Source organism: Myotis brandtii, unplaced genomic scaffold, assembly GCF_000412655.1.
Source record: "Myotis brandtii unplaced genomic scaffold, ASM41265v1 scaffold667, whole genome shotgun sequence".
NCBI lineage: Eukaryota > Metazoa > Chordata > Mammalia > Chiroptera > Vespertilionidae > Myotis > Myotis brandtii.
The window spans coordinates 989,119-1,012,588 of record NW_005370593.1 but is presented as its reverse complement, the minus strand read 5'-3'; the positions used below and the strand labels follow the sequence as shown (position 1 = coordinate 1,012,588).

Genomic DNA, 23,470 nt, shown 5'->3' with positions numbered 1-23,470 from the left:
TGACTTCCTCCATCATTGGGGCAACCAATCCTCCTGCCTGCTCCAGCTCCATAGCTGCCGGCCGCCATCTTGGTTAAGTTAATTTGCATATAGTCGCTCTGATTGGCTGGTGGGCGTCACTTGAGGTGTAGTGAAGGTACGGTCAATTTGCATGTTTGTCTTTTATTAGTGTAGATAGTTACTAATTTATCTGATGGTATTAAGTTTATTAGAAACCTAAATATGTATACTATTAAAGTTGTATTTAATAATTTTTATTTTTATTAGATCTTTCACAGTAGTATTTAAGCACCGTTATTTCTAATGCTATTTGACATGAGTGTTCATAAACTTTTATTCAAGGTTTTTATGGTTTTCAGATAGTATTCAATAGGTTTTTATACTGCATATTGGTAATTTCTTCATCCAGTAAATCCATAGTCTTAATATTTAATTTACTGCAGCCAACTACTTTTTATTAAACCCAATTAAAGATAACAGATATTTTGAGTAACCTTATTCTAGATCAGTGGTTCTCAACCTTCCTAATGCCACAACCCTTTAATACAGTTCTTCATGTTGTGGTGACCCCAACCATAAAATTATTTTCGTTGCTACTTCATAACTGTAATTTTGCTACTGTTATGAATTGTAATGTAAATATCTGATATGCAGGATGTATTTTCATTGTTACAAATTGAACATAATTAAAGCATAGTGATTAATCACAAAAACAATATGTAATTATATATGTGTTTTCCGATGGTCTTAGGCGACCCCTATGAAAGGGTCGTTCGACCCCCAAAGGGGTCGCGACCCCCAGGTTGAGAGCCGCTGTTCTAGATAGATTACCTACATATAGTAATTGCTTCCCTATAGTTGGTAGCCTCCATTTTATTTTCTAAGTTTAAGCTGCAATATTTTTAAATTTATTATTGTTTTTCAGATTAGACATGTAAACAGTAAGGCTCATCTGGATCTATAACAGACTCAACTCACAACACACTACTAATTAAATACCTCTGGCATCTTTTCACAGTCACCCTATTATCACTAGTCCTCACTACATATTTTATCACTGCCAAAAGACTTCAGTATTTTCCTTTTAATTTGCTTGTTATTAAAACTACTGAATGCTTATTAACAAAAATAAGCATACACAGTCTTTCCATTTCAAATTGTTTATATTTTTGTGTTATTTTTCCTTTTATTTTTATTTTTTTAAATCCTCACCTCAGGATATTTTTTCCATTGATTTTTTTTTTTGTTTGAGAGTGGAGTGGGAGGGAGAGAGACATTAATGTGAGAGAGACACATTGATTGTTTGCCTCCTGCACTCACCCTGTCTGGGGCTGGGGCTCGAACCCTCAACCCTTTATTCTGCAGCCTTATACTCTAACCACCAAGCAAACCAGCCAGGGCTATTTTACTATTTTTTATCACAAGTCTACTTAATTGTTTTACTAACTTTTTATTATTTTAATATTCTTTTTTATTCATTCCACACTTTATTTTTACTTAAAAATTTTAATGTTGACATTATTGCTGGTGTGCCCCTTTTTCCCTGGAATCCTTTGCCCACCTCCATCAACCCCCGTCTGCCCCTTCCTTGGCCTTCACCAAACTATTGTTTGTGCCCGTAGGGTATGCATGTATGTTCTTTAGCTAATCCCTTCACCTTTGTCCAGGTACCCCCACTTCTCACTCCTCAGGTACTGGCCAGTCTGTTCCGTGTATCCATTGCTTCCAGTTCCATTTTGTTTATCAGTTTCTTTTGTTTATTAGATTCCACATATGAGAATATATATATATGGTATTTGTCTTTCTTTAACTGGCTTATTTCACTTAGCATAATACTCTCCAGATCCATCCATGCTATTGCAAAGGGTAAAAGTTCCTCTTTTTTTACAGTGGCATAATATTCCATTGTGAAAATATACCATAGCTTTTTTATCCATTTACCTGCTGATGGGCACTTGGGCTGTTTCCAGATCTTGGATATTTGTAAACTAGAGGCCCGATGCATGGATTCATGCACTGGTGGGGTCCCTCAGCCTGACCTGCACCCTCTCACAGTTTGGGACCCCTTGGGGGATGTCAGAGAGCCTGTTTAGGCCTGATCCGTGCAGGCCAGGCAGAGGGACCCCACTGGTGCATGAATCCGTGCACCAGGTCTCTAGTATGCATATAAGATTTTTGGTAATCTCTTCCCGCCCTCCCCGCTTCCCCCTTCCCTCTGAGATTCATCAGTCTGTTCCATGTTTCCATGCCTGTGGTTTCTGCTCCTGCGTTGAGCGTCTGCCCCCTGGTGGTCAGTGCGCATCATAGCTACTGGATGTTCGGCCAGTCGGCCGGTCACTTAGGCTTTTATATATATATAGACTAGGAGACCAGCACGCAAATTCGCGTGGTGCCACCCACCCTCGAGTTGCCTCGGGCTGGTCCCGCCTCCCCACTTCCCTGCTCCCGCTTCCCTGCTCTTGCCTCCCCACTTCCCATCTCCAGAGCAATGCCCGAGGCGCGCGCAGTCAGCCTCCTCATGATAGGAGCTAATAAAGAGTTAATATGCTAATGGTCCGGTCGTGACACATTGTGGCATCCTGGCTAATTTGCATATTACCTTTTTATATGTATAGATAATGCTGCTGTGAACAAAGGGGTACATATATTGTTTCGAGATTCTTAGGATATATTCCCAGAAATGGGATCGTTGGGTCAAAGGCAGTTCCATTTTAAATTTTTTGAGGAAACTCCATACTGTTTTTCACAGTGGCTGTATCAGTCTGCACAATCCATATCCTCCCTAGCACTTGCTGTTTGTTGTTTTATTGTTAGTATCCATTCTGACAGGTGTGAGGTGATACCTCATTGTAGTTTTTATTTGCATCTCTTTGATGAGTAGTGACCTTGAACATTTTTTCAGATGTCTATTGGCCATCCATATGTCTTCTTTGGAGAAGTGTCTATTCAGGTCCTTTGCCCATTTTTTAATTGGATTGTTTGTCTTCCTGGTGTTCAGTTGTATTATAAGTTCTGTTTCATGACTTAAATTTAAATGCTAAAATTTTATCCGTTTTTAGTTCAGTCTTGTGTATGGTGTAAGTTGGTGGTCTAGTTTCATTTATTTTTGCATGTGCCTGTCCAATTTTCCCAATACCATTTATTGAAGAGACTATCTTTACTCCATTGTATGCTCTTGCCTCCTTCATCAAATATTAATTGACCATAGAGGCATGGGTTAATTTCTGGGATCTCTGTTGTGTTCCATTTGTCTATATACCTGTTCTTATGCTAGTAGCAGGCTGTTTTAAAATGGGTTTGTAGTATAGTTTGATATCCTGTATTGTGATACTTACAACTTTGTTGTTCTTTCTTCAAGATTGCTGAAGCTATTTGGGGTCAATTTTTGGTTCCATGTAAATTTTTGGAATATTTTTTCTAGTTCTGTGAAATATGCCATTGGTGTTTTAATAGGAATTGCTTTGAATCTACAGATTGCTTTAGGTAGTATGGACATTTTAATGATATAAATTCTTCCAATCCATGAACAATGGTATATGCTTCCATTTATTTGTATCTTCCTTAATTTCTTCCTTTAATATCATATAGTTCTCCAAGTTACAGGTTTTATCTCCTTTGTTAAATTTGTTCCTAGGTACCTTATTTGTTGTTGTTGGCAATAGTAAGTGGGATTGTTTCCTTAGTTTCTGTTTCTGATAGTTCATTATTGGTTTGTAAAAACACCGTTGATTTCTGGTTGTTAATTTTATATCCTGCAACTTTGCTGAATTCATTTATTACATCTACTAGTTTTTCGGTGGTCTTTAGGGTTTCCTGTATACAATATGTCATCTGCAAACAATGACGGTTATACTTCCTCCTTCCCAATTTGGATGCTTTTTATTTCTTCTTGTCTGATCGCTATGGCTACAACTTCCAGTACTATGTGGAATAAGAGTGGTGAAAGCAGACATCCCTGTCTTGTTCCTGATCTTAAGGAAAACACTTTTAGTTTTTGCCCATTCAATATGATGTTGGCTGTAGGTTTTTCATATATGGCCTTTGTTATGTTGAGGTATGATCCCTCTATTCCCACTTTGCTGAGAGTTTATCATAAATGGATGCTGAATTTTATTGAATGCTTTTTCTGCATCAGTTGCTATGATCATGTGATTTTTATCTTTCATTTTGTTTATGTGATTAATGTCACATTTTTTGATTTGCGAATATTGTACCATCCTTGCATCCCAGGAATAAATCCCACTTGATCATAGTGTATGATTTTTAAAAATTTATTGCTTGATCCAATTTGCTAATAATCTGTTGAGGATTTTAGCATCTAGGTTCATTAGGGATATTGGCCTATAATTTTTTCTTTCTTGTGTCTTTTTCTGATTTTGGTATTAGGATAATGTTGGCCTCATAATAAGGGTTTGGAAGTCTCCCCTCCTATTGAATTTATATTTTGAGGAGGATGGGTGTTAGTTCTTTGAATGTTTGGTAAAATTTGCCTGTGAAGCCATCTGGTCCAGGACTTTTGTTTGCTTGGAAGTATTTTTTATTACTTCTTCAACTTCATTAATTGTTATTGATCTATTCAGGTATCCTGCTTCTTCCTGATTCCATTTTGGAAGATTGTCTTTTTCTAGGAATTTTTCCATTTTGCCCAGATTGTTTACTTTGTTGGCATAATGGTTTCTAATATTTTCTTACAATCATTTGTATTTCTATGATGTCTGTTGTTATCACTCTTCTTTCATTTCTGGTTATATTTATTTAGGTCTGCTCTCTTTATTTCTTGATGTGTCTGGTTAAAGGTTCATCAATCTTGTTTTTCTTTTCAAAGAAGAACCAACTTTTGGTTTCATTGATCTTTTGTATTTGTTTCTTTGTTGTTATTTCTGCTCTAATCTTCTTACTTCCTTCCTTTTACTTACTCTGGCCTTTTCCTGCTGTTCTATTTTCAATTCTTTTAGGTATAGGGTTAGATTATTTACTAGAGATCTTTTTTGCTTCTTGAGGTAGGCCTGTAATGCTATGAACTTCCCTCTCAGTACTGTTTTGGCTTTGTCCCATAGATTTTGGGTGGTTGTGTGTTCATGTTTGTTTGTTTCCAAGTAATTTTTTATTTCTTCTTTGATCTAATTGGTAATTCATTCCTTGTTTAATAACATGCTATTTAGCCTCCATGTGTTTGAATATTTTTTGAGTTTTTTATCATGGTTGGTTTCTGATTTCATGCCGTTGTGGTCAGAGAAGATGTTTGATATGATTTTAATCTTCTCAAATTTATTGAGACTTTTTTTGTGTCCTAACATGTGGTCTGTTTTTGAGAATGTTCCACTTGCACTTGATAATGCATATTTTGCTTCTTTGGGATGAAATGTTCTGTAGATATCAATCAAATCCATCTGACCTATTGTGTTGTTTAAGATCTCTGTTTCTTTGTTGATATTTTGTCTGGAAGGTTTATTCATTAATGACATTGAGATATTAAAGTCCCCTACTATGACTGTTTTGCTGTTGATTTCTCCCTTAAAGTCCACAAAAAAATTTTTTTAATACCGTATATAAGGTGCTCCTATATTGGATGCATATATAAATGTATACACACACTTTGAATACTTAAAGGCAGTGTTTATTAAAAAACATCTCATTTTCAAAATTGAGCTGTCAGCTTTTTTTACATGGAATATTTTTTCCATCCCTTCATTTTCAGCCTGTGTGTATCTTTCTTCTGAGATGGGTCTCTTGTAGACAGCATGTATTGGGTTGTGTTTTCTTATCCATTCAACTACCCTATGTCTTTTGATTGGAGCATTTAATCCATTTACATTTAAGGTTATTATTGATAGGTACTTATTGTCATTTTTAAAATGCTATGTTCCTCTCTCTTTTTCTTAAAGCAATCCTTGTAGCATTTCATGCAATGCTGGTTTGGTGATAATGGAACTCCTTTAGTCTTCTTTTGTCTGGGAGGCCCTTTACTTCACATTTAATTTTAAATGATAGCCTTGCTGGATAGAGCAGTTTTGGTTGCAGATTCTTGCTTTTCATTACTTTCAATACTTGAGGCCAATGCCTCTGGCCTGAGGGTTTCTGTTGAGATCAGCTGAGAGCCTTATGGGAACTCCCTTGTAAGTATCTGGCTGTTTCTCTCCTTCGGCCTTTAAGATTCTCTTATTTTTAATCTTGGCCTTTTTAATTATAATGTGCCTTGGTGTGAATCTCTTTGTGTTTATCTTGTTTGGGACTCTCTGTGCTTCCTGAATTATGCTAGTCAGCACCTAATTTAAAACTTATGAATGGTTTATTTCTGGAGTTTTCCATTTTATATTTCTGGACCAAGATTTATGAAGGTAATTGAAACTGAGGAGGGGGGAAAGTACTATATTATTTAACCTACAACCTATGTTTTTTTATCTTCTTTCCAGTATAACTAATTTTTATTTAGCTGGAATCAGTCAGTGTACACACATGTTTTTTTACTTAGTCATATTTTTCCATATTGCTCCTTGATCTTTCAAATTATACTTTTTGCTATTATATAGTTTTCTATTTAGAAAATTGTACCAAAGCTAAATAAGTAGGCTTCCAAGTTTTAAATTTTGCTGTCTTTTATTGCAGTGGCTAGATAATTTGCTTTTGGATTATTTCTTTGGGATAAATGTACAAAAGGCTTGAATATTTCAGTGGCTTGATATTATTACTATAGCTCTTTCAGTGTTAATTTCTTAACTCTGAGTATTGTGAGGGAAAGGAATGTGCCAAATACTCTGAAATTTTAGCATGGTCCCTAATTTCAGTTAGTTTATTAATGATAATGTTCCTTGAATTGAATTAAATCTCTTCACATCTGATTTGCCCTACCTAATTATTTAACTATATTTTATTGATTCCAAAATACTTTTCTTTTTTTAACTTTTAAAATCTGTTAAATCTGCATGTGTCTAACAATTGATGGCATGTCATAATTTAAGTAACACAAGGTTGTTTTGGTGTTTTCTTTTTTAGAAGTACATCGAATAATGGTGCTGTTTTTAGTAATTGGCACCTTAAGTTCACTTATTGTAGTAATTTGTCTTTAATTTTTATTCCTAGCCACAGATACAAATGGGAATTAATATCAGACCTAGATTCTCTTTCTCCACACTTGCAAATGGTTCATATATTTGATTCAGTGCTTTATATAATATATCCCTTTTCATTCGGTATCAGCCAGTGTTTTTCCTTACTTGTATTGAAATGATGAGTTAGCTTTGAGTTCTACTTATAATCTGTTTTCTGTTGATTTTACTCACAGTAATCTTGGCTCTCTTAACTTTTAGAGCTGTTATAGAATTTCCTTGCACTTTTATTTTTTATTTTATGTTAATCCTCACCCAAAATTATTTTTCCATTGACTTTTAGGGAGAGGGGAAGAGAGAGAGAAAGACAGAGAAACATCAATGTGAGAGAAACACATTGATTGATTGCCTCCTGCATGAGCCCTGACCGGGGCCTGGGCCAGGGAGGAGCCTGTAACCAAGATATGTGTCCTTGACCAGAATCGAACCCAGGACCCTTTAGTCCACAGGCCGATGCTCTATCCACTGAGCCAAACAGGCTAGGGCTCCTTACACTTTTATAATAACTCTAGGGGCCTAGTGCACGAATTCATGCACCTTGAAAGGAACTGTGGGCTGCGAGGCTGTGGTAGGCACAGGGGTGGGTCTCAGCCCATCCTCTGTGCCCCCAAGTTTCCTGTCTGCCAGCAGCCCCGCTCCCACCGCTGCCACTCCCACGTGCTGACAGCGCCGGTCCCACTCACACCTGCTGACGGCACGGAGCAATTGGGACTGGCGCCAGCAGTGGGTGCTAGCAGGGCCAGCGCTGGCAGTGGGTGCGAGTGGGGCCAGCGCCAGCAGCAGGTGTGAGCACCGGGCAGGACCGCGGCATGCGGGAGCAAAGAATTTTCAGTATCCACCAGAGGCTCGCCCTGATGACAATGACTGGCGCCCCGCCTTGGTCTGGTGCCCCTGCTCACCTGCTCCACCATCCTGCCACAGCCGACGCCTGCCATGTTCCACGCACCCCCCCTCATGGTCAACACACGTCATAGCAATCGGTTGTTCGGTTGTTCCAGTTGTTTCGCTGTTCAGTCTATTTGCACATTAGCCTTTTATTATATAGGATTGTTTTAATTTTTAGATTCATGTGTTATGATATTGGAACTCCTAAGAAAAATTGGAGAAATTATATTTTAGAAGCTTTTAGATCTATAGGTAATTTTAAAAATCTGGTGTCACTTTAATGTTTTCTGGACCTATGGTCTTAAAAAGATAAACATACCGGTATATTACAAAGCAACTTCATAGACACATTTTTGTGCCATGGTTATATTTTAGGGCTTTGTATTTATATATGCACAGTGAAATGCCTTGTATCTCTCTATGGGTAACAATTATTCATGATATATATTTTAAAGCATTACAGAAAGGCTAGAACACTTTAGCGCAGCTTAGTTTGCCTAAAAATTATTTTCATAGTATAAGTTGGACTTGAGTAATTAAAGATGTTTTATGTTTCAGTTCAATAAGCATTCACTAAAAACATGCTTAAATCTGTAAAAAAGCTGTTGATGGGTATAAAAACTTAAAAGAGCTTAAATGTTAGTTTGAGAGACAATACCCTGTGGTTGGGACAGGGTTAGGAAGTACTACTAGAGCAATTTAAGGAAGCATAATATAATAGTTAAGAGCACATGTTCTAGAGCAGCCGTGGGCAAACTACGGCCCGCGGGCCAGATCCGGCCCGTTTGAAATAAAAAAAACAAAAAAAAAAAAAAGACCGTACCCTTTTATGTAATGATGTTTACTTTGAATTTATATTAGTTCACACAAACACTCCATCCATGCTTTTGTTCCGGCCCTCCGGTCCAGTTTAAGAACCCATTGTGGCCCTCGAGTCAAAAAGTTTGCCCACCTCTGTTCTAGAGCCAGATTTTGGGAACTTACTAGTTGTGCAAGTTTGTAACTTTTTTGTACTTTCATCTAGAAAAACCAAGACAATCCTACTTCTTAGAGCTGTTATGAGAAGTAAGTTCATATTGATTTAGTGTGTTTGGTACATGGTAAATATGCTAAGTAAAAAAGTATGTATACGATTTGGTGGTAGTATTGTTGAAATATAAGTATTAATGGAATACAGGGTGAGAAAACCATAGAGTGGTTAGTTTCACAAAATTGGAGTTAGTTTCATAAAATTTCAGGAAGTGTGTCAATTGCCTTTTAAGGAGGAAATATATTTTAGATGGGAAAAATCACTTGTACAGGGCATAAAATTATGACTAAGCAAGGTGAGATATGATAGGACACCATCCTAAGGCAGGGTATTGTGAAATAGCATTGCATTTATGAGTCTGCTAAACTCAAGAGCTAGATTAAATCCAAAAGCAGTATAGTTAAACAGGTCCTGAACAGTAAGGGAAGTTGTGTTGGACTTCAGGTTGCAAGGTGGGAAGAGATTGTCAAAGGCTGGTTTACGCATTCAGTTTTAAAGTGATAGGGATACAGAGACCAAATGAGAAATCAGCAAAGCTAGAAGTTGATTCTTTAAGAAGACTAGAAAAAACAGACAAATGTCTGGCAAGACTGATCAGAAAAAGAAAAGAAAAGGCATACATAAACATTGAGAATGAAAAGGGGAACATAATTACAGATAGATCAGATTAAAAAGATAATACTATCAACAATTTTATGTCAACAAATTTGAAAGTTTAAAAAACATAAACTTGTAGAAAAATATAATTTACCTCAATTAGAAAGCTTTGAATAATCCTGTAACTATTAAATAAATTGTGAAGCATTAGTTACATTTTGTCATAAGAATACCAGGCCCAGATAATTTTACAGGAGAATTTTCAAGGAACAAATCATTTCAGTGTTCTACAAACTGTTTTAGAAAATAGAATGCAGAAAATACATTCCTTAATTTATTCTCTGAAGTCACCTATCCTTCTAGAACAGACAAGGATGGTATTAGAAAGGAAAATGATAGTTCCATTTTAATTATGAGTATACATGCAATAATCATAATTTACGGGTCCATAGACTATTAGCTGCAATTTTGATGTCCAGTAAACTGAAAATCAAAAGTTTTTTCAGATTTTGGCAGCACAACCTGATTTGACCTGTTCTTGTTGGCAAAACCTGATTCGAACTAATGTGAGACTACTTAAAAATCATTGTTTATCTTGTTTAGATTGAATATCCATACAGTTCACTGCAGAACTATTCATGTATTTGAGTAGGGTACTGACCCTCAATTTGCTGAGGTTGTTATATAAGATATTTTTTGTACTGTACATGCTGGCTAACAACTAGAAATTTCTGAATTCTAAAACATATCTTGACCCAAGGGTTTTAGATGAGGGATTTTGAACATATAATAGCAAAAACATCCAACACTATTTAAAAGGCACTTGACAAAATTTAAATTCACGTGAAAGCTGTTATGAACAGATGAGAACTTTCTTTTTTTTTTTTTTTTAAATATATTTTATTGATTTTTTACAGAGAGGAAGGGAGAGGGATAGAGAGCCAGAAACATCAATGAGAGAGAAACATTGATCAGCTGCCTTCTGCACGCCCCCCACTGGGGATGTGCCCGCAACCAAGGTACATGCCCTTGACCGGAATCAAACCCGGGACCCTTGAGTCCGCAGGCCGACGCTCTATCCACTGAGCCAAACCGGTTCTGGCGGATGAGAACTTTCCTAACTTCAAATAAGGTATCTACAAATTCATAAACAAGTGAAATCCACAATAAACATCATCCTAAATGAGGAAATGGATTCCCCTTTCAATCAGGAACAATACAAAATACACTGTCACCACTTCTGTTCAGTATTATATCTAGATCTTAGTCAAAGCAGTAAGAAAAAAAAAGTTAAAAGCATGAGTATTGGATGGAGGAAACAAAAATGGTCATATTGGCTGATATGATTGTCTGTGTAAAAGCCATAAAGGATCTACAGATAAATTATTAATATTGGTAAAAGTGTTAACAAAATAGCCCGGCTGATGTGCCTAAGTTAGTTGAGCATCATTCCATGAACCAAGAGGTCACTAGTTCGATTCCTGGTGAGGGCACGTGCCCAGGTTGCTGGCTCAATCCCCAGTAGAAGGCAGCTGATAGATGTTTCTCTCTCCTTGATGTTCCCATTTCTCTCCCTCTCCCTTACTCTCTCTGAAATCAATAAAAACATACATTATAAAAAGAGTTAACAAAATATCTCCATATAAGACCAGTAATCAAAAGTTGGTTATATTGCTATGCATCAGCAATAAGCAACTTGATACCATTTACAAAAGCAAGGCAAATTATCAAGTGCCTGGGAGTAATTACAACATCATGTTCCTCTGTGGAAAAGTATAAAACTTAAAAAAATAAATAAATAACAAAAAATAAAATAAAAAAAGAAAAGTATAAAACTTTATTGAAAGACATTAAAGAAGACATACCGATTGGCAACCGCTGGTTTAAAGTATCAAGGGTTTTCAAGAAATTTCACTCACTGATTGTAATCCATATATGGAAGAGCAAAGAACCTAGAATAGCCAGGAGACTTATGAATAAGAAAGGCAGAGATGGTGTGGTAATGAAGTGTGTATGCTTATTCTGTCAGATATAAAATTTAATATTTAAGAGAATGTGGTATTGGCACTGGGATAGGCACTGACCAAAAAAATAGAATAGAGAGCTGCCAAACTACAGACCTCTGGCTTGAAGCTATCCTTCCACATGGTAGCCACATGAGGCCATTGAACACTTGAAATGTGGCTGGTATGAATTGAGATGTGCTGGTCTAGGGGATGAGAAAAGGCTTCCCTGAGAAGTGTCATTTTAAGTTAGATCTGATAGGGGACTAGTTGGGTGGCTGGAAGAATAAATAATGCTGAATGAATAGAATGTTTTTGTGGTGAGAGGGAACATGATATGTGTTCTTAAAGGAGGTCACTGCAGCTGGTCATTGATCTAAGGCAGTGTTGGCATACTTTCTGTAAAGAGCCAAATAATAAATATTTTAGGCTTTGAGGGTAATACAGCCTTTATAACTAGTAAAATCTGCTGTTGCAGGATAAATGTGCCATAGAAAATATGTAAATGGGTGAATTATGGCTATTTTCAAATACAGGCAGCAGGCTGGATTGAGCCCCCAGGCCATAGTTTTGCTGACCCATGATCTATGGGATAGAATAGAACAAGGAAAGACTTGAAGGAGTGGGGACTAGACTGGGACCTTTTAAGCAGTGTTAGGAATTTTTGTTATTTAGCCTAAGAGTAATTTGAAATTAGACAGTGAGTGGATTTGAGATCACATGGTTTTAGTGTGCAGAATGGGTTGAGTAAGATGGAAAACCAGTTGGCATATTATAATACTCTAAATGAACCGTGATAAAAACTTTGAGTAGTTGGAATGGGGAGAGAGAATGGTGGCAATGAATAGAATTGATTTGAGATACTTAAAATCCGTAAGATTTGGTGATGTTTTGTATATGTGGGGGAAGGGTGATGATGATGAACAAAATAGGAAATATAGCTCATTGATTTCTAGCTTGTGCAGCTTCATCAGTTGATGCTGTTCTTCATGTAGAACGTTGGAAATTTACCTGGTTTGGAGTTGGGGTGTGGAAATTGTAATTTTGGTTTTAGAGTTTAAGTAGAGATGTCAATTGGGCAATTATGAGTTCTCAGAGGAGAGGTCTGAGTTAGAGATACATATTTAGGAGACAGTGAAGTAGTGGTGGCAATAGGTAAAATGACCCTAGGGAGTAAATACAAAGCAGTGCCTATCAGAGCCTTGAGGAACTGCCAATGTTGAATGGCCAGATAGGAGAGATGATTCTTAAGAAAGATAGGTAGAGAATAACTAAGAATAAACCAGTTACCCTTTCTTAGCTGGTTCCTTCACCTGTAAAATAGGAATAACAGATTGTCCCAGACTTATAATGGTTCAACTTATGATTTATTTTTTTTTAAATTTATGAAGCCGTACACATTCAGTGGAAACCATACTTTGAATTTTGATCATTTCCCAGGATAGCAATAAGCAGTACAGTATTCTCTTATGATGCTGGGCAGGGGCAGTGAGCCACTACTCCCTGGTCATGTGCCCCATCATAAGGTTGATACTCTGCAGTGTATTATACTGCCAGCATTTTGTAGGTACTGTGTTCTGAGCATGTTTAAGGTAGGCGGGGCTAAACTATGATGTTCAGTAGATTATTGCATGATATTTTCAACTCATGATAGGCTTATTTGGACATACCTCATAAGTTGAGGAGCATCTGTGTAATACTTCTCTTGGAATTGTGCTAGAAATTGGAACTATGTGTTTCAAGTGCCTGGCATACAGCAGTGCTCAATAAATACTATTATGGTGTGCATCAGGCCTGAAATATTCCAGTATACTCTGTCTGTATTTCAGAACAGCCCTTTGTCCTATTTGCTGGATTAGTTTCCGGACTTGTTTTTAAATTGAATAATCCTATGTATAATTTCTGATCCTGAGTTTATGCACTTGTTAGTTTCTTAGCATTTTTTTTTTCTCCTCTAAGAAAAAAGTTCATTATGTTTACCTTCATTCTTAGATTCTAAGACAGGAGCCATAGTCTAGGAATCTTTTCGCAGATGTAGGAAATCATAACTTTTGGGCATTAGTGACATCTAAGGAAGGCTCAGAGATCTATTTCTTTTAAACTGAGCTTAGTTGTCAGCTTTATGCTTGATTGTCTTTGATTCTATACCCCCAAATGAGTTTAGTTTTAGTTATGGGAAGAAGCCCTCTAAGACATTTCTTTAAAAAATATATTTGTACTGATTTCAGAGAGGAAGGGAGAGGGAAAGACAGATAGAAACATTGGTGATGAGAGAAAATCATAGATGGGCTGCCTCCTGCACACCCCCCACTAGGATTCTAAATCTAGCCCGTAACCCAGGCATATGCCCTCACTCGGAATCAAACCATGAGCTCCTGGTTCATAGGTCGACACTCAACCACTGAGCCATCCCATTTGGGCTTTTTTGTTTTAAGAGTTGTTTTTTGTTTGTTTTTATTCATCTTCTTAGAGAGTGAGGAAAGAGGAGAGAGAGAGAGAGAGAGAGAGAGAGAAAAACATTGATGTGAGAGTGAAACATCCATCAGCTGTCTCCTGCACACACACCCTAACAGGGATTGAGCCCACAACCTGGTCATGTGCCCTGACTAGTAATCAAACCCACAACCCTTCTTTCAGTGCCTTGGATGACGCCCAACTGAGCCACACTGGCTAGAGCAGGGGTCCTCAAACTACGGCCCGGGCCACACGCAAATACAAATATTGTATTTGTTCCCGTTTTGTTTTTTTACTTCAAAATAAGATATGTGCAGTGTGCATAGGAATTTGTTCATAGTTTTTTTTTAAACTATAGTCCAGCCCTCCAACGGTCTGAGGGACAGTGAATTGGCCCCCTGTTTAAAAAGTTTGAGGACCCCTGGGCTAGAGCTTACTGTTCCCTTCTCACTAAACCCCACTATTGGATAGTGTCTTAGATTCTGCTGCTTTAGCCATTGTAATAGGGTTTGGAGAATGTTTGGTGAAGAACACCAAAATAGGTATGTTTTCTTTTAAAAAACTGGATAGATACCAACATGTGTGAAGCTGCTACTGGCATGGCTAGGGTTCAAGGTCTATAGAAGGGGCTGACGCACAAATGGATATACTAGACAAGAAATATAAATTTAGAAGGCATGGGGGGAGCCAGGCGGAGACCTTACTCTCTAGAGGAGAGATTCCCCAAATGGACCCATTAGCTTTTTATTTACTAGAATACACATTTTCCCTTTAGCAAAGCAAACAGACATATCAATGGTAAGGTTTGGTAAACAATAAAGGATTATCAGGTTAGGGCAGTGGTCGGCAAACTGCGGCTCTTTGGCCCCTTGGGTGTGGCTCTTCCACAAAATACCGACTTCTACGCATGGGCCACGAAGTTTCAATCGCACTGTTACATGCACGCCCGCACGTGGTATTTTGTGGAAGAGCCACACACTAGGGGCCAAAGAGCCGCATGTGGCTCGCGAGCCTCAGTTTGCTGACCACTGGGTTAGGGGATTGCCTTCAGCCATTCAGCCAGCAGCAGAGTAATACACTGCTGATTTTCAGCCCTGCTGAATATCAAAGTCCATTAGCCTTCTAAGGACTTCTTGCATTTATATGTTAACTACCGCTAGTCTTTGCCTCCAGGAAACATGTATATATTGAGTCACAGATATTAATTTACTTCATGTTAGTAAATAGTGAATTGATACCAGATTTTCTTTTTTTACTTATTTTTGGGGAATACCTTGGTTAGATTTTTTTGGCAGTTGATATAGGGTTTCCATTATAATCCATTATTACGTGCAGACATTTCCTTCAGGGGTTGTGGGAGAGTGAGGGTTACTTTTGTAAAGGAATTATGTTCAGAGGAATGAGAAAGCTGCTTTCCCAGACCCCTCAACTAGCATCTTTTGCCTTGAGTTGGGTCCTGTATCCATCCATTCCTAACCATTAAATTCTGACCAGAGGAATAGAATTGCGCTATTGACTGTAGGCCCAAGCATTTATTCCTAGGGCTCTGTGTGAACTTGGCTTTCCCCAAAATTGGGATTAATTTTCTAAAGGATGAAAATCGCAATGTCTACTACAAGCAAGGTATATATATCTTGTTCATAATTGATATCCATAGCCTAGCACAGTATATTGTATTGTGATCAGTTGAAGTCAGTATATGGTTTTGTGTTTGTAGTTGTAATAAGAGTGGTTTATGTATTTGTTTTAGTAATTAGAATTTATTTTGATTAAAGGAAACTCAATTCGTCAAACATCTTACTGAATGCCCACTATATCGAATCACTGTCTGAAGCTAAGACTACAGGGATGACTTAGTTATTTATGCATTCTGCTCCCAAGAAATTCAGTCTAGTAAAATTGATTTTACTGAAAATTAAACATTTTTTTATATTTTTATTAAAGTTAGCTAAACTTCTAGTTCTTTCACATCTCTCATCTCATTTGGAAAGCATTTAGTGAGGTGTTTTTAAAGTAACCATTTCCATTGCTTTTTTACTGGCTAATTGGCTAAACTGGTCTACCTCTGATTGAATAGTTCTGTGTTGTTTCCAAAATTTCTCATCAACTTAAAGTTGATTTCTTCAGTAGCATTTCTAGTGCTGGATACATCAATTTATAGTATTATATAAGTATGGATATATAATGTGAGTATTTCTGCCCATATTTTGCTATTTGCTATGTCTTCTGTGCTGTCCGTTTGACCATGATTTACTACTTTTCAAATTCAGATTGAAATGTAAGTAGGTGGTCAGTTTTTAAGTACATTTCTGATTCATGTGTTCCATTGAGACTTAATATAAATGATTGTGTCAGTGGTATGCTTGTTTTTACTAATTTAAAAGCAAATGTAAATTTTTTAAGTGTGACTTTCTATTCAAACTTAATTTTTTTCTTAGCTTTCATAGCATTGAATGTTTGGCAAAAACGGGCATGGCGCAAATTATTGAAATTACTCTTATTTCTACAGTATATTAATTATAATTCTTAGAATATTTTCACATATCAAGGAGGCATATACTCCTATAACATAGAGCAGCAATTTTCAACTGGTGTGCCACAAGAATTTTTAAAACATGCAGTGCCTTACTAGTTAGTTAGGGGCACTGACCTCCTCCCTTAGATCAAGCATGTCAAACTCACGGCCCATGGGCCACATGTGGCTCACAACAAATATTTTTGTGGCCCAGGCAATATAACGGTATGTAAAAAGCGTTTTAATAAAAATTTTGTAACTTAATTTTTACAATATTCTGTTAGACATAATTATTAATAGCGAACTACAACGTTCACTAATGACTGATTACTATAATCGTATTGCATTCATTTTCCTTATGCGCCTTAAGTGCAGGCACACCATCACTGAATATTTTAGCAGCTGATTGCCATGTCATTAGTCTTGGACTGACTTGTTTGGTGTACGTAACAGGAAATACTTCGCTTTCGGAGAACAAGAACAATAGGTTTATTTGCATTACTCTTATTAATTTGTGCAGTTACTCGGTGTCTGGTAAGTTAATGTTTCAGAAAAATATTAATTTTTATTAAAACATTCTATTGTTTTATGTTAACGATTACTCATTTATTTCAGCCTTTTGTATTCAGCATGTCTCTATCAAAATAAAATAAATTTTTCTATGAAAATTGAAGCTTTTGTTTTTTTTGCGACCCATATAAACTTAAACCTTGTTTATTTGGCCTGTGTTAGCCTTTGAGTTTGACATGCTTGCCTTAGATTGTCAAAAAAGTGACAACAGCCAACAAACAATAGCTATCTGATGTGAATAAATAAAAATTAATGGCTTTTCTTTGTCAGATCAGCAAAGAATACATTTTTGGTGTGCTGCAGAATTTTAGTAATTACAATTTTATATCAATGGACAATTTTTATTGCAAGACTTATAGGAAAGTGTATAGGGTTGTTAATTTTATGTGCTACAATATTTGGTATAGTACATATTTTCCCACTCAATCCAAGAAGATTTATTTTTATAATTTTGTAATAATTAAAATTAGTTTTATAGTTAGCTTTATGATTTCTAGCTCTGTAATGTTTTCTTTTCATTTCAACTAATATTGTGAAAGAGTCCTCAAGTAAATAGGGCTTAATCTATGAATGTATAAAGAGAAACTCCAGTAGAAGGAGAACTGCTTTTTAAAGCAGTAATTTTTAATATTTCCAATTATTTTTTTTAAATAAATTTTTATTGATTTCAGAGAGGAAGGGAGACGGAGAGAGAGATAGAAACATCAGTGATGAGAGAGAATCATTGATTGGCTGCCTCCTGCATGCCCCCTTCTGGGGGTCGAGCCCGTAACCTGTGCTCTTGATCGGAATCGAACCTGGGAACCCTTCAGTCTGCAGGCCAATGCTCTATCCACTGAACTAAACCAGAGAGGGCATATTTCCAATTCTTAAAGCAAAACAAAAGGGTATGACCAAAGTGGTCTTGTGATTTATCTAACTTTGTTCAAATAGAAAGTATACTTTGCATACTTTGTATAGAGTGTTTGTTTTGATCTTTTTTGAAATTGTTCTTAGCCTTTAAAAATCTCAGCACAGGTTTCGGTATTTTCCCTGGAAAAATGCATGTGCACAAAATTTTATTGGCATTTTAAGGGTTTCATATATTTGCTAAAGCTGTGGACTCCAACATAAGAAGAACCTCTATTGATGTTAGGGAGAAGGAAGACACACTGAAATTTTTCTTCATTCTTCACCGATGCTCTGATTGGCAGCCATTAGAGTAACAGAAAGTACCTAAAAGATAAGTTGGGAAGCAAAGGGAGAAACAATAGTTTTTAAGAATGAAATGTTGGGTATAACATAAAACTTACTTTAACTTGAATACACTTTTAAAATATATATTTAGGAAAGTTGGGAAGAATTCCACCCATTATTCACTTGAATAGCTAGGTGTTTTGCTAGGTGATTCCAGGTGCATTTTTTTGTTTGTAGAGTTGTTAATGGCAGTAATAAAATACCTACCAGTTAGATGATATGTGTTGAAATGCTTAATAGGAACATGCTGTCTTAGAGATGAGTTAATGCTAGAATTAGTTTGTGTGTTAGTATATATAAGAATCCAGACCACATTTATTTACCCAGTTATTTTCTCTTCACTTTTTTCACCTAGTGTTAGCTTAAAGCAAGCATTTCAAACTCTAAGGCTAACATAGACCAAATAAACAAGGTTTAAGTTTATGAGGGCCACACAAAAAACAAAAGCTTCAATTTTCATAGAAACGTAGGTTTATTTTGATAGAGACATGCTGAATACAAAAGGCTGAAATAAATAAGTAATCGTTAACATAAAACAACAGAACGTTTTAATAAAAAATATTTTTTCTTGAACATTAACTTACCAGACACTGAATAACTGCACAAATTAATAATCATAACTCAAATAAACCTATTTTTCTTGTTCTCTGAAAGCGAAATATTTCCTGTTGCGCACACCAAACAAGTCAGTTCAAGACTAATGATGTAGCAATGGGCTTCTAAAATATTTGCTGCTAGTATTAGTGGAGACAAATGGTGAGCCTGTGCGTAAGGCACATAAGGGAAATGAATGCAACACGGTTATAGTAATCAGTCACTAACGAACGTTGTAGTTCATTATTAATAATCTACATATATATAAAAGCCTAAGCGACCAGGCAACCGTTCGACCATCCGGTAGCTATGATGCGCACTGACCACCAGGGATTTGCTGCTAGTATTAGTGGAGACAAATGGTGAGCCTGTGCGTAAGGCACATAAGGGAAATGAATGCAACACGGTTATAGTAATCAGTCACTAACGAACGTTGTAGTTCATTATTAATAATCTACATATATATAAAAGCCTAAGCGACCAGGCAACCGTTCGACCATCCGGTAGCTATGATGCGCACTGACCACCAGGGAGGCAGACGCTCAACGCAGGAGCAGAAACCACAGGCATGGAATCATAGAACAGATGGATGAATCTCGGGTGGGGGGCGGGAGGAGATTAACCAAAGATCTTATATGCATACTAGTGGCCTGGTGCATGGTGGGGTCCCTCAGCCTGGCCTGCAGGGATCGGGTCGAAACCAGACCAGTGCACAGAAACGGGCTCTCCAACATCCCCTGAGAAGTCCCAGATTACAAGAGGGCGCAGGCCAGGCTAAGGGACCCCACTGGTGCCCTGCGCCCGTCCTCTAGTTATGTATAATAGGATATTGTAAAAATTTAGTTACGAAATTTTTATTAGCACGTTTCTTACATGCGTTATATTGGCTGGGCCGCAAGTTTGACATGCTTGCCTTAAAGGGTGTGAAAGAGCCTTCACAACGACCCTGATTTTCAAAGTGTGTTTGGATTTCCATCTAGCACCTACAGCTTTTATAGACTTTTAAAAAAGGGATTAGTTAGCCTGGCCTATTTGTTCAGTGTTTACAGTGTTGTCCTGTGGACCAAAGGGCTCCAGGTTCAATTCCCGGTCAATGGTATGTACCTTGGTTGCAAGTTCCCCAGCCCCAGTAAGGGCAGGAAGCCGCCAATCAATGTGTCTCTCTCACATATATATTTCTCTCTTCCCCCCTCCTCCCTCTCTTTCACCCTCTCTAGAAATCAATGGAAAAAATATCCTCTCGTGAGGATTAAAAAGGTGGGGGGAGTTTAAGTAAACCTTTATGGAGCCCTGGTTCCCACTAAAGACCTCTTTCTTATACTAACGTGTTATGCTGTAGTGTAATACTTATTTCTCCCACCTAAAGCAATTGCTTTATTGTAGTTTTATCGTTTTATACTTTAACTAGAGGCCCGGTGCATGAATTCGTGTACGGGTGGGGTCCCTTGGGGTGGCCTGCGGGGGTCGGGCCCCAGCTTGCGCCCCCTGCCTCACAGCCCCGCAGCCCCACCTGGCACCTCACCTTGGCCTGGCGCTGCCACTTCACCTGCTCCACTATCCTGCCTGTGGGGAGATCAATCAGGGCTGGGCCCCCTGCCCAGCTCCCTTAGCGCCTGGGAGCTGGGTGGTGGGCCCCCCCCGCTGCTGGTCACCATATGCGGGGCAATCGGGCCCCCTTTCGCACCCGCCTTGGTCTGGTGCCACCCACTCACCTGCTCCACTGTCCTGCTGTGGTCCCACTCTCGTCGGGGCCCGCAGCGCCTCCTGTGCTGCCAGCGCCGCGTCACCAACGCCTGCCATGTTTTGCGCCACCCCCTGGTGGTCAGCGCATGTCATAGTGAGCGGTCGAACAACTGCCTGAGGGGACAGTTTGCACGTTAGGCTTTTACTATATAGGATGTTTTGTTTTTCTTACTACATTGTAAGCTTTTGGGGGGCAGTTATGATTATCATTCATCTTTGTGTACCCTACAGTAGTGTTTCTCAATCTTGAGTTCAGTATTGACCTATTTTTAAAGTTAAAATTTTGAGTTTTCCAAAATATGTCTGTGGCCATCTCCCAAACTGGAGTTCTTGGTCAACCTTGTTTTTATTAGCCTAGACAGTGGCCGGCAAACTGCGGCTCGCGAGCCACGTGCAGCTCTTTGGCCCCTTGAGTGTGGCTCTTCGACAAAATACCACGTGCGGGCGCACACGTACAGTGCAATTGAAACTTCGTGGCCCATGTGCAGAAGTCGGTATTTTGTGGAAGAGCCACACTAAAGGGGCCAAAGAGCCGCATGTGGCTCACAAGCTGCAGTTTGCCGACCACTGGCCTAGCACAATGGTTCTCAACTAGGTCAATTTTGCCCTCCAGGGATCATCTGGCAATGTCTGGAGACAATTTTGGCTATTACAACTGGGATGGGGAATTGCTACTGTATTTCTTGGGTAGAGGCAAGCAATGCTGCTAAACCTCCTGCAATAAGTGATGCTCCACAATAAAAGATTATACAATCCAAAGTGTCAATAATACTATATATAAGAATGTGGTCTTTAAGGAAATTCCTGTGAGATTCTAGAAGTCATTCATAGAAATTATATTTGTACCTGCTCATTAGGAAAGGCAGGTTTTTCCTCATAGGTGGTAGATTTTACTTCCCTATCCTCACCATGATTGGGTAAAATATATTTTGAAGAAGGAGCTACTGTGGTACAAAGCCACATGCTATTGCTATGTGTCCCACTTCGCTCATCTTTATTCTGCTGTAAAATATGTTTTCATTTCCTTGTCACAGTCTTACTTGAGATTGCCATAACTTCTTATTTAGATCATTGTAATGACCTTTCTTAAAAAATCATATAAATTTGAGGTAATTGCAGGTTAACATGCAATTGTAAGATAATGCAGAGATCCCATGCATCCTTTGCCCAGTTTCCCACAAAAATAACATCTTCTAAAAGTATAGAGTAATATTACAACAAGGGTGTTGATATTAATGTGATCCACAGATCTTATTTAGATTTCCCCAGTTCTACTTATACTCATTTGTGTGTTTGTATTTCATTCTATGCAATTTTCACATGTAGATTTCTGTATCTGTCACTAACATATCTTTCCTGTGGTCCTTTTATAACCATACCTTCCCTTCTAATTCCCCGCCATACATAACCCATCCCTAGCAACCCAACCACTGATTGGTTTTCCTTTTTATCATTTTATAATTTTGCCAGTTCCAGGATGTTGTATAAATGGGATCATAGAGCATGTAGCTTTCTGGGACTGATTTTTTAAAAATTCAGTATAATTCCCTTGAGATTCAGACAAGTTGTTGCATAAATCAATAGTTTGTCTCTTTTTATTGCTGAGTAATATTCCATGTATGTATATAGCACAGCTTTTTAACCTGTTGTAGGACATCTGTATTATTTCTAGTTTTGGGCTATTATGAATAAAATTGCTATGAACAATCAAGTACAGATTTTTATATAAATATAAATTTTCATTTCTCTGGGATAAATCCCCACGAGTGCAGTTTCTGGGTCGTATGGTAATTTTATATTTATTTTTACAAGAAACTTTTCTAGAGTGGGTGTACTATTTTAAATTCCCAGCAGCAATGTATAATGGATACTGTTTCTCCATATTCTCACCAGCATTGTTGGTTCAGTAACTTTTTTTTATCAAATTTTTAAGGAGAGGGAGAGACACATGATGTGAGAGAGAACCGGCTGCCTCCTGCACACCCCCTACCGGGGATCGAGCCCACAACCCAGGCATGAGCTCTGACCAGGAATTGAACCAGCAACCTTTCAGTGCACAGGATGACACCCAACCTACCAAGCCACAGTGGATATTGCTTCTTGGCAATACTGTTAATAAACATGCCTAATCTCTCTCCCTGCAAAATATATGTATGTAGCCTCTGTATAAAATTCAGATTCTTTACTTAGGCACTAAAACTGTTTGCAGTGTGGCCCTTGCCTACCTTCATTATTAATTCCTATACATACTTTTTAGTTCCAGGTGTGTTGAAATAGTAGCTATCTCTTGTAATGATTAGATTATACATATAATATTACCAAATACCTGATACACAGGGTGGGGCAAAAGTAGGTTTACAGTTGTTTGTATGGAAAAATAATACAATAATTAATCTACACTAATAAAAGAGAAACATGGTAATTGGCGTACGACCGCTACCCTTTTCATTGGCTAATCAGTGAGTATATGCAAATTAACTGTCAGCCAAGATGGCGGCCGGCAGCCAGGCACTGAAGCGAGCACGAGGCTTGCTTGCTGCGGACTCCAACGTTCCCCGCCTCACTTGCCAGCCTCTCAGTTGCAACTCTAAGCAACTATATACTATGTTGCAAATAAGAAGCTAAACAAAACACCAGAAACCGGCTTCCATTCAGCCAGGCTCGGACTGCAACATTGTATCGATGTTTTCAGCAGCGAGGCCTCAGAGCTAAAGCTGGCCCAGAATAAAAAAAAAAA

At 37.9% G+C, this 23,470-nt stretch overlaps 1 protein-coding gene across 2 annotated transcripts in view; it reads left to right on the top strand.

Moving 5' to 3' along the window:
• ARHGAP5 (Rho GTPase activating protein 5) overlaps positions 1-23,470 on the top strand; it is a 74,176-nt gene that overhangs the window by 5,447 nt on the left and 45,259 nt on the right. Inside the window, exon 2 of one of the 2 annotated variants that reach the window (XM_014528983.1) lies at positions 9,016-9,703. The exons of the other annotated variant lie outside the window; for it this stretch is intronic. Coding sequence (XP_014384469.1) covers positions 9,016-9,042 — 27 coding nt within the window. The 3' untranslated portion in view covers positions 9,043-9,703. Of the gene's footprint in view, positions 1-9,015; positions 9,704-23,470 lie in introns of those variants that run through there. 2 annotated transcript variants of the gene reach the window in all.